Below are 19,587 nucleotides of genomic sequence, written 5' to 3'. Positions count from 1 at the left end.
ATGAAAAATTATCTATAAATTGTTGGATTTTAGGACATTTGGTATTATACCTAAAAGATGACAGACACTTATTTTCTCTCTGTATGGATATTTTCTAGTTCAAATCATGTTATCAGTAGCATAATGAAAAACAATTATATGATTTATTATTACTCTAGTTATAAAAAAATGTAAAGACCACTGCAGAGTTAATTTTATCCCCAAATAAATTGGGAAGTGCTAAACATTTTTTATCTGGGTATGTAATGCTTATTATAACGTTACATGAATTTAGGAGGATACTGCAAAAGTGAATGATTTGATTGTCTCAAATGGCAATAAGTGTGGGTAAAGTTTTACTATGACAAATTCCATAGCAAACAGAAGTCTATAATAAAATTATTCTTTAAAGTTTGGTTGGTGGACCAAAATGCTTTGCCACCAACAGTAATTCTTTAAAAATTATCATTTTACTGAAAGACACCCATACCAAATTCACCAGGTTGCTTATCACATGTTCTGCATGGCTTGTACCTGCCTATCTTATTCCCCAGATTGGCTGTTAGCGTTATGTTTTGTTGAATTTTGGAGCTATTGCAGACCCTCTTTTACAAATGAGACAATCAAACCCAGGGATGGTAAATGACTAAGTATCTAAGGTTCTTGGTCTGGTTAGTAGCAAAGTTGAAACTAGAGTCTATCTTTTCTACTAAGTAGATATTCCTTACTGAACTTAAGACTTTTCTTTAACCTGAGTACTCGGATACTGGAGATGACCACCTGGGCTTGAATTGTGGCTCTGACACTTACTGGCTGTGTAAACTCAGTAGCTGTGTAAACTCAGTAACTGTGCCTCAGTCTCTCCATCTAAAAAGTAGATAACGTGCATCTCATAGGCTTTCCTGGTATTTAAGTAAGGAATAAATGAGAACAGTGCCAGACACATAGTAAGTGCTTCCAATAAGTGTTAACTATTACTATTACTGTTATTGGTAGTATGATATTATTACTTCCAGATCACTTGGTAAGGCAGAAAAAAAATAATATTTCTCTTCTTTTCCTCTTCCCCAGTAGTTCCTTCTGCTTGTTTTTTGGTTTGTTTTTTTTTTTAAATATTTTTGGAATACGTAATATATTCGCATGGTTCAAAATTCAGGTTTTCCAATCCTCTTTCCCAGCCACTAAGTTCTCTTCCCCATAGGCAATCAAGAAGCCTTAATATAAAGATGTTTTTCTATGAATACTTTTCTAATTCTCCTCTCCATATCCCACCCCTGTTGGTAAGAATTAATCTCTTCCTCCTCCTTGGCTGGTACTGTTTTGCTTTGAACTTGAATGTATATATTGACTATGTATTGAGCAGTTCTTATTTGTCTAGAACCTGAGGATGCAGCAGTGTTTAAAGTAGGCAAGATCCGTGTTCTCAGGAGCCTACAGTATGGTGGGAAAGATAGACACTAAATAAGTACAAAAATGAGTAAGAATGTCAGGAAATGATAGCGCTGTGTAGAAAATAGAGTAATATGATAGAGTGTTTTGGGGGGTGCTGTAAGAGGCTGGCACTGTTAGAGTTGTCAGGTAGATGATATGTAAAACTTGATCGTAGGGAATCAGCCATGGGAAGATGTGGGGAGGAACAACATTGCAGGGGGTGGAAGGAACACAAGTGCAGAGGCCCTGAGGTGAGGATGAGCTTGGCACGCTGAGTACTAAAAAGAAAACCCGTAACCACGTAAGTGAAAGATTGAGTTAAAGATGCGGTGTTCTGGTGGTTGATGGCTGTGGAGGGCAGGCGTGATTACTTAGCCTGGCTGGTGGCATTGAGGAATAAAGAGGGTTTATTCCTAAATAAACCTAGTCTAATACAAGTGTAAGAGATTTGCTTACACTTGTTTAGACTACAAGTGATGGAAAGACCATAGTCTTGGAGTCAGAGGAGAGTTTGCAACTAAGCTGAACCACTTGTAAATTAATCTAATGGACTTTTAAATTTCAGTTTCTGCATCTGTAAGCTGGAGGTCATGACACCTACCTTAAGGAGTTGTTTTGAGTTATAGCAAGTTTTGTACAGACACGTGGTAGTTGCTCAGTAAATAGCAGTATTTTTTTGTGTGTATGCCTTGGTTCCATTCTTGAAGTAGCAAAGACTTTTAATGCAGTTTCTAGTATTTTTCTGTGTTATCACATATGTTTTTGCTTTTGGATTTTGAATAAAAGAAAGCTGTAGCAGTGTGTTGGTTGACAATTAAGGTGTTTTTTTCTTTATCTTCTATAAAAGTAAAAATACTCAGATACCAGAATAGTTTGGCAAGGAGTAGGTTACAGAGGTAAACTTCATGTTATAACTGATACGAATTGATACAAAACCTTTCCATCACATATGTTTTAGACCTAATTTTGGATCTTGAATTTAGAATTTATATAATGGAATGAAAAGTTGCTACATGTGTATTCATTTTATATAATAATTTTTGTTCATATTTCTTTACAGAAATGTTATGAACAGAAGCAATACAAAAATGGCCTCAAGTTTTGCAAGTTGATTCTTTCAAATCCAAAATTTGCTGAACATGGAGGTATTATCTCACCTATGAGAGATTACTTTGGGGAAATCTAATTCTAAAACCAGATGGATAGGATTCCCAACTGTGAGGGAAGAATACTTCCCAGATTCCATGGCCTTGTAGTTCTCTATTAGAGTGCATAAATGTTTAACGTTTTCAGATATGCCTCATATCATTCTTATTCTAGATTACTTCTTTTATGCTTAGGTGTATTTACAGTCTTTACTTTTAGATGAGAAATGATTGGTTGATATATTGGTGAGTAATTGGCATATATACCTGTATTTTTATAGACCTGATTTCATTTGTTACTTTGAATAGAATTTAAGTTTATCCCTTGATTTCTCGTGTGTAAAATTAGAACAATATTTGCAACACCAAAGTAGTATGAAGATACAATCAAATGCATTTTATTTTTTGGTAGATGTTTTTTTTTTATCTATCTGCTAACCTTCATATGTAAATAAGATACTACTGATTTACCATTGTGTTATCTTGGGTTGTTTTTCTAGCACTGATGTTAGTAAGTCTGTATTTGCTTGTCTCATCCTTTTTCACTGGTTACCAGTGTTTGGTAAAAGGATGGATCAGGTTAGACGTGTAAATTATGGTCCTGTAGCAGAGCAAAGCTGATTGGGGTTTCTGAATATTAGACTTGAGTAATTATTGAGACCATCTTTTTGGGAAAATAGACTGACCCTACTCGGCTTTCTAATAACACTTCAAACATTCTTTGAAGGAAATGGAAAGAAGTAGTTTCATAGAATTTTAGAAATTAAAGCTTGTTTTCAAGCTGTTTAGCAGTGGAACCCTTATCCAAAGGGGAGCTTGTGGGGAAATTCATTATGTAAAAACAGATTAAAAAATAAGATGTTTGGTCATAGGGGCCTGGACTGCTGGATCACCCGTTCTGAAAACCATAGTCCATAGAGATCAGTTTGAAAACCATTGTTCTTGTCTAATTCCCTTGTTGTGGATTATTCAGAGAATTATTTCATTCTAAACAATCTTTGATTAACTACCTTCAACATATTCTTGGGTTGCCTTCAACATATTCTTGGGTTGCCACTCGTGCTTTTCAAAAGCAAACTGATGTTAATTAGCCTAAGTGGGATTCATTGGAATAAACTTGCAGCCAAAAATGAAGTCTGTTCCAATAATGAGTAAGGTGATTTTTAAATTCTGTACATCTCTTTAAGGTAGATTGAATGATTTTGTGGGGTATAAATCAGATGATTTGATTCTTAGTAGGCTTGATCTCAGGTGAAAGCTGAGGTCTGTTGCGGTAGACTTAACTCAACAGGACTCAGGACCCTGCTGTGTTACCTTTTTTCAGCAGAATAATCTTAACCTCCTTTATAGAGTCTTCAGAAAGTCAGAAAGCATTGTACCAACTCAGTCCCAGCCTGAGGAATTTCAGAAAAGGACTTGGGCTAAGCTTTAAGCAGATACATAAATATACTTTTACTTTTTTTGTTTGGAGAGAAATTCTTCTAACTATAGGATTAAAAGGATGAATAATGTAAGTATTGGTAGAGCTCAGATGTTAAAATAGTGCTAAGAGAATAATTTGAATTTTTCATGTGTAAATAGAGGTTAAAAATATTTTTCAGAGACTTTGGCTATGAAAGGATTAACATTGAACTGTTTAGGAAAAAAAGAAGAGGCGTATGAATTTGTTCGTAAAGGACTTCGTAATGATGTCAAGAGTCATGTCTGTATCCTTTTGCAGTAGTTGAATAGTTTAATTTCATTTATGTATTTTCCATTTATGAGTTTTTTCTAACTCAAATTAAAAAAAACTTCACTATGAAAAAATTTTAAACTATATGGAAGAGTGAATGTAATGAACTTTATGTACCCATTATCAAGTTTCAATAATTATCAACATTTTTAATATTAGTTTCATCTGTTCCCTACTTATTTTTTGTTTATTAGAGTATTTTAAAGAGAATTACTATGCACTGTATATTTACTGCAGTTGTGCCTAGTGTGAGAGAATAGTAACTAATAATTATATGTGATTTAAAACCCATTTTTTTCCTATATATCCATAAACTGAGTGATACTTTCCTCATTCCAAATAATGACTTACCTGTATAGTACTTACCTGTATAGTAAAACTTGTGTTCCTTAAAAGTTCCTTAAACTTTCCTTTAGAAATTTTAGGAGAAAAATTCAGAAGCAACTTGATGTAAAATAGATTTTATTTAGTATTAAATATTATGTTGATTTTCAGCTTGGTTCCTGTTGCACAGGGACTTAGCTGTTACTTCACTGGGTACTTAACAATCGTATTTTTCATTGACTAGTATCCCAGTTTGTTAAAAAAACAAAAATATTCTTTAGGGATGGATCGTTGAAATTGTTTTAATCTCTGTTTTACCTATTTATATACTTACAACCTTTTCACATATTACCCTTGTACCTTAATTTTTAACATTTAAATCATCTAGCTATTGGCCAGTATTGAACGTCAGTAGTCTTAGTGGTGTTTTTACATATTTAGCTTAGGGTTCTCTCAAAATACTAAATACTTACTTCTTTATCCCAGTGCTTACCCCAGAGCGAAGAGAGGGCATGTAAGTATGATAGTTTTTTGGCTCCAAGATATCCTAAGACTTGACTTTACATTAAATAAAGACTTAATTTTTGTGGTCTTTAATATCACTAGTGAGTTAATTGATGGTTACATGTTGTTTTATAATTGACTGAATATATACTTGTTTTAAAAGATAATTGCAATTTTTATATAATACATATTCTGTTTCCATACATAGTGTTTGAGAATAAGTGAGTGTTGAGGTGCTGGCATAGGAAAGTGAGGGGATAGGCAACGTGAAGAATTTTTACCAATAATTTTCTAAGTTTACTTAAAAATATATTACGGAAAATTTCAGACGTGTACAAAAGTAGAATAGAATAATGCACCCCTATCCGCCTATCACCTAGCTTCAATAATTTAACAGTTGTCAATCAAGGCTGATCTGGTTTCATATTTTGTCACCTGCTTACTATCCCCCTCCCTCTGAGGCCAGATCATTCTGAAGTAAGTCCCAAACAAAATACCATTTTGCTAAGGTAAGCTTTCTATTAGACATGTAGTATAGTATATTCTAGTAGCTGTGAATGTCTGTTTCCTTAACTTAATAGGTTGGCATGTATATGGACTCTTGCAGCGTTCTGATAAGAAGTATGATGAAGCTATTAAGTGTTACCGAAATGCCCTCAAATTAGATAAAGATAATCTGCAAATTTTGAGGGATCTCTCTCTGTTACAGATCCAAATGAGAGACCTTGAAGGTTATCGAGTAAGTACTTTAGTCTTAAATGTACATGTTTTTATAATAGATATAATTTAAAAGCATGTGAATTCAGAATGAGGTGAACTTAAGACGAGATCATGTAGTTTTGTTCATTACAGTCTGTAGTAGAAGGGAAAAGTCACTTTGGATCTTCCCTCCAATAATATTAGTGGAACTGCATACTTTTTAAAAAAATTTATTTATTTATTTATTCTTGGCTGCATTGGGTCTTCATTGCTGTGTGCAGGCTTTCTCTAGTTGCGACGAGCAGGGGCTTCTCTTCATTGGCGGTGTGCAGGCTTCTCATCGCGGTGGCTTCTCTTGTGGAACATGGGTTCTAAGCGCGTGGGCTTCAGTAGTCGTGGTGCGTGGGCTCAGTAGTTGTAGCACACTGGCTTGGTTGCTTTGCGACATGTAGGATCTTCCTAGACCAAGGATTGAACCCGTGTCCCCTGAATTGGCAGGCGGATTCTTAACCACTGTGCCACCAGGGAAGTCCCTGGAAGTGCATACTTGATCATCAAAAAAGGATAACTAGTTTATTCATTTTATGGTTTTTTACTTATTTTATTTAATTAAAAAAATTTTTTTGGCTGTGTTGGGTCTTCGTTGCTTTGTGTGGGCTTTTTCTAGTTGTGGCAAGCGGGGGCTACTCTTTGTTGCGGTGCGCGGGCTTCTCATTGCGGTGGCTTCTCTTGTTGTGGAGCATGGGCTCTAGGCACGTGGGCTTCAGTAGTTGTGGCACGTGGGCTTCAGTAGTTGTAGCACGTGGGCTCAGTAGTTGTGGCATGCAGTCCCTAGAGCACGTGAGCTTCAGTAGTTGTGGTGCACAGGCTCAGTAGTTGTGGGTGGCTCGTGGGCTTAGTTGATCCGTGATGTGTCGATATTCCTGGACCAGGGTTTGAACCCATGTCCTTTGCATTGGCAAGCGGATTCTTAACCACTGCACCACCAGGGAGGTCCCTCATTTAATGCTTTTTGAAAAGCTAGAATATCGCCTATGTGCTAATGCTGTACTATATTCTTTGTGGGCTTGATATTTACAGATTTGGTAAACAGAGCTTTTATAATTAAAATCTAAATGTGGAGATTAATTAGCTTTCTTCATTATGGTTTAGAAAATACAAAATATTGTGAGGATTGCCATAAATGTAGTCCCAGGCCTTTTCACACTGTTACCTTCAACTCTGCTGGGCATCTCCATGTGCTTACTCCACTTAGTTTCCTAAATTCAGTATGTCCAAAATGGAATTATCTCACTTTCTCATGTGAAGGAGGCTACCAACTCTTAATAGTTCTGTTTAGATAAGTCTTTTTTCATTTACTGTTGTCCTTCTACTGCCATGTAAGTCTTTGCATAGATTTTTGCAGAAGTTTCAAGGGTTCTGCTGAGCTTAATAATGGTACCATTCATCACGATTGTGTGAATTTTCTTCAGTAGGACTTAGCAGCCTAAGTTTGGTGAGAGTTAAAATCAGTTATCTTTAGAAATAAAGAAATTAGTAATGGTGAGAGACTGGTTGCTAGGAGGGGTAGTGAAATAAATGAAGTTAAAAGAGCTGGTGGTTAGAAGTGAAGGATTCAAGGAACTAGAGGTACTGGTGGTGTCCAAGAACAAGGGCAGGAAGGTCACTGAGTGACAGTGTTGGCAGCATAGGAGCTGTAGCGAGAGTGAGTATCTGAATTTATGATTTCTGGGTGGCAGTAAGGTCTAGGGTGTGGTGGTGGAAGTGGGTCCCTGAAGTGGGGTGGAGATCATTGTAGATGAGGAAATCGTGGATCTAAGAAGATAGGTTATTGGATAGGTATCCACAGTGTTGCATTTGCCCAGAATAATGGCAGAATTTGGTAGAGAGATGAAAGCTGAGTCAGACTTTAATGAAGTGGGGGAGTGACAGAGAAGCAACAGTGAAAGTAAGGGTGATACAGTGGTAGAGCTTAATGACATATGCCTAAAAGGAGCAGACATTTACACATGAATGTAGAGGAGTGATATTGTCTAAGTTATTTTGTTGAAGGTATCTTTTTTTAAAAAGATCTGATCATGGTTCTCCTTGTGGCATGTAGCATGGATGGACGGCACCCCTTCCAACAACAGAGTCACAGAAGCTAAACATTACATTTTCAAAACTCGTTGCAGCTAGTGTTCTTCACGAGACCCTGTTCGGCCAAGCAAAGTTGCACTTGCCTAAAAGTTGGAGGCGGATATGAGCTATGAAGAAGTGGGAGCTGTGTAGGGAGGTTAGATTTTCTGCTGGTCTGAAGGCATCTTGATTCTTCCGGAGCAGCCATGGTGGAATTTCTGGTGTTTTCTCCCTAATGTCGTAGATATTGACCTGTCTTAGAGTAGCAGCAGTGGTGTTTCTGCTAGAAAAGTCCAGTCAGATGTTTGAGTGTTTTCCCTGGCTGTGTCCATCCTATGTCTGGGGCCTATTATAATAATGTAAAATATGTTGTGATTTCATATAACAATATTATAAACAGTAAACTCTAGTTTCATAAAAAGCTATCTTAGTCTCTCTTCTGAGATATTTAGTTACCAGAAGAAATTCTCATTATATAAAGGTAATTTTATAGGGCAACCTAAAAGCATTGACCCCAAGGACATTACATTACAGGGTATTCTGGAACTTAATTTTAGATCAGGAACATAAAAAGTATTTCTGTTTGTTCAGAGATGTTTGTTCATTGAATTCATTAGGAATTAAAGGTATTTTTTCTTAAAACTCTGTGATGAATTATATTTTAGAGAAACTTAAGAAAGTGAAAAAATTTTAAAGAATTGTTTTTTTTTTAAAGGAGACGAGATATCAGCTTCTTCAGTTGCGCCCAACACAACGTGCATCCTGGATTGGATATGCTATTGCATACCACTTACTGAAAGATTATGATATGGCACTAAAACTATTGGAAGAATTTAGACAAACTCAGCAAGTAAGAACTGCATTTTAACATTTTCTTCTACCTTCACAAACTAAAATAGTTAACTTCTATATTGCCTCCACCCGCAAGCATGAGTTAGTCTTTCAGACCTATGGAAGAACTTGAAAAATTTTTGAAATAATTGGAAGAAGTTAAAACAAAGAATTCTTAATACAAAATAAATAATATAAAGATTTTTGTATACTATAATTTCAGCAATATTCAAATGAATAAAGAAAAGAATACATGAAAATGAAAATAGTTTTGTGACTGTGGGAATTGTTTCTCTAATATATATTGCTTTATATTTTATATAAATACGTTAATACAAACATTTTAATATGTATGTAAAATAGAAAAATACAAAAAATACACTGTGTATCACAAGAGAAATTAAAAAGATGTTAACATTTTGCCGTAATTGCTCCAGATTTAATTATTTTTTAAAGAAATGTTACAGAAACAGCTGAAGTCTTCCCACATCCCTCCCTAGAGGTAGCCACTATTCTGAAATTGGTATAGATCATTTCTCGTCATGTTTACATTATGTTTTAAGTCCATGAAAGTTACAAACTATTATTTTGTATATTTAAAATTTTACATGAATGACATGTAGTTTTTAAAATTCAACATTTCTTGAGATATATCTATGTTGATACATGTTGACTAGTTTATTCATTTTAAACTACTGTTTGGTGTTCTGTTATATAAATAAGCTAAAGTTAATCTACTCTACTTTGTCTGTATTAAAAATTAGTGCTGCAGTGAATATTCTTGTCTGCTGTTTCATTAGCCACATTTGTGAGTTCCTCTTCAGTTTATACCTAAAACTGGAATTGCAGAGTTGTGGCTCTGTGTGTTTAGTTTTACTAATTTGAAGCACCTGTACTAATTTACATGCCCGCTAGCAAGGTTTTATGCTTGTTGTTTGCCTGTATCCTTACTGACACTTGATGTCAGCTTTATTATTTTTTCCATTCTTCTGGATGTGAAGAAGTTTATCTCATTATTTTTCTTTTTTAACTTTTATTTATTTATTTATTTTTTGACTGTGCTGCTCGGCTTGTGGGATCTTAGTTCCCCGACCAGCGATTGAACCTGGGCCCTCAGCAGTGAAAGTTCCAAGTCCTAACCACTGGACCACCAGGGAATTCCCTCATTATTCTTTTGTGTTTCTTTGATTATTAGTGAGGGATATTGGAATAAGAGATATTATCTGTACTTTTCTTTTGATGTCTGTGTCTGGCCTCATGGCATGAGTTGGGAAGTGTTCCCTCTTTTGAAAGAGTTTGTGATAGATGGTGTTAGTTCTTATACAAGTATTGGTCCATTTCATCTAGGTAATCTAATTTGTTGGCATACAACGTTTCATAATAGTCCCTTATAATCCTTTTTATTTTTGTAGGGTTTGTGGTAATGTCCCTCCTTTTATTCTCAATTTTAGTAGTCTTCTCTTTTTCTTTCTTGGTCATTCCAGCTAAAGGTTTGTCAATTTTGTAAATCTTGTCAAAGAACCAACTTGTAGTTTTGTTAAATTTCTCTGTGGGTGTGCTGGCGTGTGTATGCTTTAGCACTCAGCCGGGCAGCTTACAACTCTACCTTAGCTTTCGCCTCAAGGCGAAAGGTCAGAGTCTCAAGGTCAGCAAGAGGTGAGAGTTTAGGGCTTTCTCAGGTCTTTCTTGAACGTGTGTGTAACTCTGTATGTGTGTGTGACTTTTCAGAGCCCCTGTGGACATCACATTTCCCAGCTTTTACTTTCAGGTTTTTGTTTAGTCTGTTGTTTGTCCTGACTGTTAGCCGTCTTTCAGGCACTGTAAAGGTAAAACACATGCCTGTAATCACTTTTAATAAGCACTTTTGGCCCTTCCCTTCCCCCCAAGGCTTTTTTGCTCTGGGCAAACTCTGAGGTAGGCTTGTACTTGGAGGCTTGCAGCGAACCCACAGATAGGTCAGCTAATTACAGGTCTTTGGGAGTGAGGAAAGAGCTCCAGCTTTATTGTTCTCACTGGTGGCTGTCAAGCTGCTCTGGGAAGACAAGCTTATTTTTCAAGGCTACTCTGTAGCTGGAGAGCACTGGACAGGATTAGGGCAAGTTAAAATGACACAAAACTCACTGGTCTTACCAAGATCTAGCTGTTTTCTTCAGTAAATGCTCCCCAGGTGTGCCGTAAGCCTCTGGTTAATTTCCAGAGTTCTGAAAAAGGTGATTCTGACAGTTGTTGCCAGTTCTTTCCTCGCTCTTTTGGAGAGGTGAAGTTTTGGAGTTCTTTCTGTACTCTGCCGGTTTTCCTGACATCATCCTCTTTGTATTTTCTTGATGAAAACTTCTTCTTTTGACACATTACCCTAAAAGCAAGGTATTGTTTTTTGGAATGATAGCCAAACTAATTTTACCTGCTACAGTGGTAAACTTTTTTTCACTTTTCATTTATCCAGTAATTCTCATTACAGAGTACACATGGTAACAGTCCCCTATTCTACCTTTCTGTCCCTGCCTTGCTATCCAGAGTCTAGTTCAGAGAAGACATGGAAGAACACAGCCCGCCATATGTCTAAATAATGCACGTTCAACATTTTTATATGTATTTTAGGCATTCTCTACGGTTTTTGCTACAATAGAGTAGTAAATAGTTCTTTTATGTCACCTCACCGTCTCTTCCCCATTCTCCTGATAATAATTATATGAATATTTCTGGTTCTTTAAGTGTAACCTTTATAACATTAGGGAATATACTTACACTTTTGTGTCCTAAGCCAGCAAATGGCAGGAATTCCTTGTTTCTCATGGCTGAATATTATTCTGTTGTATATATATATCACATCTTTATCCATTCATTTGTTGATGGACACTTAGGTTGTTTCCATATCTTGACTATTGTGAATAATGCTGCAGTGAATATCTCCGCCCCCACCTTAGCATCCAGTTCTCTGGGGCTGTCTGCTTTCTTTGAAGAAGAGCTCTTGACTCTTTGAGTGGGATGGATGCCTGGTTACAGGGTAATATTTTAAACAAGGATTTGGCTGCTGAGTTGATGGAAATGGGGTCAGGGTCAGCCTTTCAGTTAATCCCTTAATCTTGAGCCCCATTTCTCATTCCTGCGCCCTCTGTTTACTTGTCATTTCAGAATCCTGACCCTGTTTGGTGATTTCCAGGGCAGATAGCCACCCTCCCTAAAGATTTCCTCTAGGCTTTACTCTAGGCTTTAACTTCTGCTTTACTTCATCCCTTATTCTTCATTTGCTTTCCGTTTCCCAGAAGTTTGTTGAAATCTCATATGTTCTATTTTCATAAGTTAATATATTTTTAAACCCTCTATTATTTTTATTCTCATAAGGGAGTGTGGTAAGTTCATCATGTTTACTTAGATTCTTAGCTTTTTACTGCGAACTAGAGAATTCTCTATTGAGACTAGTTCTTTGTCTTTATCCAGGAATCAAGTCCTTACCATAGGAAGGTGTACTGTACCATATTCACTGGGGTTTGATAAACACTCTTTCATTTTAAATACAATCTTATTGCAATTTGATGGTTAAAATTAGGTGTGTGGAATTTTCTTATTTTTTGTAATAATAAGTATAATTAAGAGGTATACAAGGCTTTTTGGAGGTATAATACATGCCATAAAATTTACCCATGTTAGTTGTACATCTCAAAGATTTTTTTTTGTAAATTTATAGTCATGTAGTCATTACCACAGTCCAGTTTTAGAATGTTTCGTCACCCCCCCAAAAGTTCTTTTGTGCCCATTTGTCGGTTTCCACTCATCCCCAGCCAACCACTGATCTGCTTTTTGTCTCTATAGATTTGCCCTTTTTGGAAACTTCGAATAAAGGCAATCAAATGCAGTGTTTTCTCTCTAAATTCTTTTATTCATAATGCTTTTGAGATTCACCTGTGTTAAAGCATGTATTAGTGGTTCATTCCTTTTTATGCTGAATACTGTTTCATTATATGGATACACTGTAGTCTATGGATAACACTTTGTTTATCCATTCATTAATTGGTGGACATATATATTGTTTTTAGTTTTAGTTGTTATGAATAATGCTGCTATGAACATTTGTGCATAAGTTTTTGTGTGGACATATGTTTTTATTTCTTTTGGGTAGATACCTAGGAATGAAATTACTTGGTTATATGGTAAGTATATATTTAACTTTTTAATAAACTGCCCAGTTGTTTTCCTACGTGGCTGAACCATTTTACATTCCTACTAGCAATGTGTGAGAATTCCAGTTTCTACCCATCCCCACACCTGTTACTGTCCAATTTTTTGATGATAGCCATCTTAGTGGATATGTAGTAGTATCTGTTTTAGTTGTGTCTCTGCATTTTTCTAACAACTAATGCTATTGAGCATTTTATCATGTTCTTATTAGCCATTTATATTTCTTCTTTGATGAAATGTCTGTTCAACTCTTTTGCCCATTTTTTAGTTGGGTTATTTGTCTTACAGCTGAGTTGTAAGAGTTTCTTGAATATTCTCAATACAAGTTCCTTATCAGATAGATCATTTGCAAATATTTTCTCCTAGTCTATAACTTGTATTTTTATGTTATTAATGGTGTCTTTTGAAGAGGAAAGTTTATAATTTTGTTGAAGTCCAATTTACCTGTTTTTTCTTTTATGCAAAGGGTCACAAAGATTTTCTCCTATTCCTCTAAGGTTTCTTTTATTGTTTTAATGCTCACATTTAGGTCTGTGATCCATTTTGATTTAATTTTTGTAAATGGTATGAAGTATGTGTCTGTTTTTGCATATGGATATTAAATGTGTCCCACCATCATTTGTTGTAAAGACTAACCTGTCCCTGTTGAATTGTCTTGGCACATCTGTTGAAAATCAGTTGACCAGATTATAAGGGCTAATTTCTGAACCTTGTATTCTGTTCCATTGATCTATATGTGTATCCTTATGCCAATACCAACCACACTGTCTTGATTACTGTAATTTTAAAGGATGTTTGAAATTTGAAGTACATGTCTTCCTACTTTTTCTTTTTAAGATTCTTTTGTCCATGCAGGGTTCCTTTTATTTCCATTTGAATTTTAGCATCAGCTTATCAGTTTCTAAAAGCTTGCTGAGAGTTTGATAGGGATTGCATTGAATTTTTAGATCAATTTGGGGAAAATAAAGATAGAGTCAAAAAAAGATTGAGTATTCTTTGGTATATGGGTCTTGTTTCTTAAATTTATTCCTGAATATTTTGTTCGTTTTGATGCTATTGTGAAAATTATTTTACTTTCATTTTTGGGTTGTTCGTTCCTAGTATATAGAAGTATAATTGATTTTCATATATTGATCTTGTATTCTGTCACCTTGCTAAACTCCTTTATGGGTTCTAGTAGTTTTTTTTTGGAAGATTCTTTAGGATTTTAATCATTGTTAGACTTTCCTTTGGTAATAGGATTTGCTAACCTCTTCACTTTTCTGTAGGCAGAAGTCCCCACTCCTTTTTTTGTTTTAAAGAATATATTAATCTTCTTTGCTGTTAATCACTCTTCTATTTGTAACTGCTTGTGGGTTGCTTTTTAAAGTCTGTGTGAATGACTGTCCTGAGAAAGCAATTAAATTAAAGATCTGTAACTGCTTTATATTATTATATAAGTAAGATAATTTGGTTATTTTTTTCAGGTTTCTCCCAACAAAATAGACTATGAATATAGTGAACTGATACTGTACCAGAATCAAGTGATGAGGGAGGCAGATCTATTTCAGGAATCTTTGGAACATATAGAAACTTATGAGAAACAGATATGTGATAAACTTTTGGTGCAAGAAATTAAAGGTAAGTTGAACTGCTTTTTCTTTTTTATTGGCTTCAGTTAAAGAAAAGAATAAAACCTATATACTTTATTATGTCCGAACACTTAAATGAGACTTACTATATATCAGGCAATGTTCTCAACACTTTATTATTAAGCCATTATTAATTAATGTAATGGTTTAATAATAAAATTAATGTAATCTTCATAACAACCCTATGATGTAGTTGTTACATCCATTTTAGAGATCAGGAACTGAGGAACAGAGAGGTAAGTGACTTGCCCAGAGTCACACAGCTAAGTAATCTGGGTAGTGCTGGATTTGAGTGCAGGGATTTTGACTCCAGATTCCATTTTCTTAAGCAGTATGTTATACTGCCTTCATATTCAACCCCCTCCCCCAGTATTTATCTCCATATATAGTAAAATGAGAAGAGTAAATGACACTTGGGATCCTCGTGAAAGCAAGATTCATTTATTTTCATTATGGGCTAATTAAGAAGACAGGATTCTGAGAAATAGTTTGTTAAGAATGTTTTTCAACAAAGTCAAACAAATTTTCTTTTTTATACATAGCTTTGCTCATCAATTACCCATTTCCTGAGCAATACCATATTAAATAGAATGTCCATCCAAATAAATAATTAGTTTAAAACTAAAATCTCATGTAGTTGCAGGACTTCTAAAGCTTAAAAATACTAGCTAAGGTTTATTTACTCTTCTGTGTTTCACAGTATGGTAACTGCTTAAACTGCTTAATTTCACTTAATTTTTAGCACCTCTAACATGGGTATTACTGATTGTCCCTTTTTATATTTGAAGAAACTAAGAGAGGTTAAGGACTTGCCCAAGTTGCCCAGCCTTTCAGGAGGTAGAGTTAATTTCTAAAAATATCTTTCTGACTTCAGGGCCTTTACTTTTTTTTTTTTTAAATTTAAATAGACTTTATTTTTTAGAGCAGTTCTAGGTTCACAGCAAAACTGAGTGGAAGGTACAAAGATTTCCTATATACCCTCTGTCCCTGCACATGCACAGTTCCTCCTACCCTCACCCCCCATCCCCCCAAGCCTGTAGTTTATATTTGGGTTCATTCTTGGTGTTGTATACCCTCTAGGTTTTAAAAAATGTATAATGACATTTTACATACTACCATTATAGTATCATACAGAGTAGTTTCACTGCCCTGAAAATCCTCTGCTCTGCCTGTTTCTCCTTGCCCCCAACCCTTGGCAACCAGTAATCCTTTTACTATCTCCATAGTTGTGCCTTTTACAGAATGTATTAGAGGTGGAAGCATACAGTATGTAGCCTTTTCAGATTGGCTTCTTTCACTTAGCAATATGCATTTAAGGTTCTTTCATGTCTTTTCATGAATCCTTTTAACTGCTATCCTCTACTCTTGTGGAGGAATGGGGCACGATCATAGTTCTTTTTTTCTCCTTTTATTATTTTTTGAATTCAAGTATAGTTTAAGTTTAATGTACTGTTTATGGTTTTAACTAGTAAATGTATATGTGTGTTCACTTTGTACCAAGTAGTGTGCTGACCGTTTTAAGTACATTATTTCAGTTGATTATCATAAAAACAGACTGATGTAGTTGATACTTTGCAGGTAAGGAAATGGAAATTGGAAGTTTTGTAAGTTATTCAGTCACAAAGCTAGAAAGTGGTAAAACTGGTAGTTACACCTAGTTAGTCTTACTGTAGAGCTTGAGTAATATACAGTATAATAAAATAAATAGTAAAATGATATATATAATAATCACTGTAATATGATGATGATGAAAGCTGAAATAGTATGTATGACTGAAGACATTTCAAAGGGTTGTTTGAAACAGATTCTGTAGGGAATGGGAAAGCTTAGGGATAGAAAGTCGAGATATATTTTTTGAGATGCTCCCTTTTATCTTGATTAGGTGTGCTTTCCATTTTATCTGAAAAGTTTGTTATTTATTTATTTTGGCTGCGCCGTGCAGCTTGCAGGATCTTAGTTCCCCCACAAGGGATTGAACCCGCACCCCCTGCAGTGGAAGTGTGGAGTCTTAACCACTGGACCGCCAGGGAAGTCCCTATCTGAGAAATTTAGATTCTCATTTCCCATACCCACTTGCAATTTGTATGGCTTAGTAAAAGAAATTGAGTCTTAGAGGTGACCCCCCTGTGAACATGGTTTGTGTAGCTTCTTGCTGCGAAGTGGTATTTAGTGTTATTGTTTTGTGAGTTAAACTTCTCCAGTTTTAGTGACCTGGAAAGGACAGTAAGAGAATTGAATGGAGAATTGTTTAACATAAGAATTGATTAGGAAAAGTACATTAAAAATCTTGCAGTAGGAAGGCAGGGATATTTCATTAGAATTATTTACCAATCTATATCTAAGGTAACTTTAGTTACTTTAAACGGTGTACAAAAATGTGCGTAATGCAAAGATTTTTTACTAACAAGTTAGTATCATATATACAGTGTGGGAGGGAGCCAAAAATGAATGTTAGTATAATAGAATGTGTAAGTGAAGGTTCATTTCTGAAGACAAGCTGTGAATTAATCTGTTTAGTTATTTAAACTGCAACAAGCCCTAAAGGGAAGCACCATACCGTTGTCTTTCATAAACATCTATTATACTAATAATGCTTAGTGAAATCTCTGGAATTAGAAAGGTATTTAATGTTTAAGCAAAATGAATGTGACATTTAAACTTAATTTTAGGGGAAATGCTGTTGAAATTGGGACGATTAAAAGAAGCGAGCGAAGTATTCAAAAACTTGATTGATCGGAATGCAGAAAATTGGTGTTACTATGAAGGCTTGGAAAAAGCTCTACAACTTAGTATGTAATGATTTTTCTCCTACCTTCTCTTAGCTAGTGTTCTTTTTTTTTTTAATTATTTATTTTTGGCTGCGATGGGTCTTCGTTGCTGCGCGTGGGCTTTTTCTCTAGTTGCGGTGAGCAGGGGCTTCTCTTGTTGCGCAGCACGGACTCTAGGCGTGCGGGCTTCAGTAGTTGTGGCTCGCGGGCTTAGTTGCTCCGCGACATGTGGGATCTTCCCGGACCAGAGATCGAACCCGTCTCCCTTGCGTTGGCAGGTGGATTCTCAACCACTGTGCCACCAGGGAAGCCCTTAGCTACTGTTTGAAGTATAGTAAAATATAAAGTTGTAAGAATATTTGAGGATGCATATTTTTAGTTTTAGCATTCATGTTTCCATTTAGGAAGATTACAGGTTAAACATGGGAGTGAAAATGAATTCAGATATTTATATTTAAGTGATAAATGCTTACAGATTATTTTAGGTTTCTTGATCCATTAAAATGTTACCAATTTACACTAACTAGAGTGGTGGGGAAGAAAATGGGCATTCCCTTTCTGGGAAATGTCATAATTATTTAGTATTTTTAAAGAATTAGAGGACTGTTACTGTCAATCTCTAAGAATAAGAATTGGGCCAAAGAAATGTTGCTGAGAGTACGTTGTATATAGCATCGGCATAAAAACTATTCTTTTACTTTCAAACTAGGCTAATTTGTGTAGAATAAGTTGTATACATCGTCTTTTGAAATTTGATAACCTTGACCCTTTTCAGAAATCTAGAATATTATTCTAAATTTTCCCTAATATTCTCATAAATAAATATCTTTAATATTGCTAAAATCATATTTAGTCATGGGTAAGTAAATATATGGCTGAAATAATTATGAAACTTATATGAAATAATTATGAAACTCGAAGGTGTTGAAACAGCAGAATTTTTAAATTTAAAAAGTATGGTAAGTAGGTAGCTACCCATATTCATTTATAGTAGGAAGAGCTATGAGAAAAATTTATTTGTTGTATCTTAATTACTTGTATACGTGAATCCAGGTTTTCGGTGTGTATTTAAATTTTTATATCACAAATTATTAAAAAAAGTTCCTTAAATAATTGTTTTTAAGAAAGTAATGAAAATTAAAATATTGATTAGATCAATAGTCTGTCTTTAAAAAAAAAACAGGACAAAAGTCATTGTGTCTGAAGGTTGGAAATGTGAGATAACTGATTTTTCTTTAAACTACCAGTTACTGGCATGTTAATCACTTAACTGCTTTAGTAAAATGAACGTAATATGTTCCATATATCAGGATCCATGCTTACTATAAAATATATTGATCATAAAACTATTTTTTTAGGTTCCTTAGGACCTTTTCTCCCCCATGGTAGGTTCTGGAGCTCCAACTTGTGACTTCAAATAGGGCATTGAAATGGTTTGGTTTTTGTCTTAATGTAACTACATTTATAAGACTTGTTTTATCTGGGTTAGTGGGAAAATGTTTTTTATACTCATAGTTCGTCTCATTCTCTAAGATTAGGTATAAATATGAGAACTGCTTTTTAAAAATATGCAATAGGCTTCTTGTAGATTTTAGTATAAGGGTCCTTAATAGTTCATGAAGTCTCCAAATCATTAACAGAACGTGAAAATAATTTTTCACATATCCCAGTTTTTAAAATTCAACCACATTGGAGCTCCAAAGTGTATTACTGGGGGAAGGAAGGAGTCTAAACAAAATCGGACTTTACTTTTTAAAGCGCTTGTTTATAATCTCGATACTGAACACTACATTCACGGTGGCTTGACTGCTAGCACCAAGGGTTATTTTTATAATAATTATATTTCTGTGGTTCGAATTAAAATCCACCTAGAACCTTATAGTTTAAAAATGGGTTTGCTTTTTCTTAAAAATTCTGCTGTAAGTTATCTTATTGCTTATGTAAAATAATGCATGTAATTTCTCTTTGTAAATTATGCTGGATATTATTTTAGAATAATAAACTAGACCCAGATCCGGTTCTGCAGATTGTTAATGTAGTTTACATATAGATCCTGTATTTAGTACTATAAAATTAGGTTGGTCTTGACAGGGAAGATATAACTTTCTGTTATAAGTATATTTTATATCATAGTATTTGGGAGAAGTAATTGACACTTTAAAAGTCTGTTCTAATGGGGTTCTTTTTTTTGGCACCTGGCCAGGGACATGAACTAATGGAGTTCTTTGTAATAGAGTTTCATTGAAGAT

At 34.9% G+C, this 19,587-nt stretch overlaps 1 protein-coding gene across 9 annotated transcripts in view; it reads left to right on the top strand.

The window, feature by feature from the left end:
* NAA16 (N-alpha-acetyltransferase 16, NatA auxiliary subunit) overlaps window positions 1-19,587 on the top strand; it is a 79,639-nt gene that overhangs the window by 1,449 nt on the left and 58,603 nt on the right. For all 9 annotated transcript variants that reach the window (XR_009516749.1, XR_009516750.1, XR_009516751.1 and 6 more), the window contains exons 2-7: window positions 2,471-2,555; window positions 4,157-4,261; window positions 5,697-5,854; window positions 8,648-8,782; window positions 14,406-14,559; window positions 17,240-17,359. Coding sequence is in view for 6 of the 9 variants with exons in the window: in XM_059995524.1 (XP_059851507.1) it covers window positions 2,471-2,555; window positions 4,157-4,261; window positions 5,697-5,854; window positions 8,648-8,782; window positions 14,406-14,559; window positions 17,240-17,359 (757 nt within the window). In the remaining 3 variants the exon portion in view is untranslated. The remainder of the gene's footprint in view (window positions 1-2,470; window positions 2,556-4,156; window positions 4,262-5,696; window positions 5,855-8,647; window positions 8,783-14,405; window positions 14,560-17,239; window positions 17,360-19,587) is intronic.

The sequence above is a fragment of the Delphinus delphis genome, chromosome 18 (genome assembly GCF_949987515.2).
Source record: "Delphinus delphis chromosome 18, mDelDel1.2, whole genome shotgun sequence".
Classification (NCBI taxonomy): Eukaryota; Metazoa; Chordata; class Mammalia; order Artiodactyla; family Delphinidae; genus Delphinus; species Delphinus delphis.
This window is presented reverse-complemented; position numbering and strand designations above follow the sequence as displayed.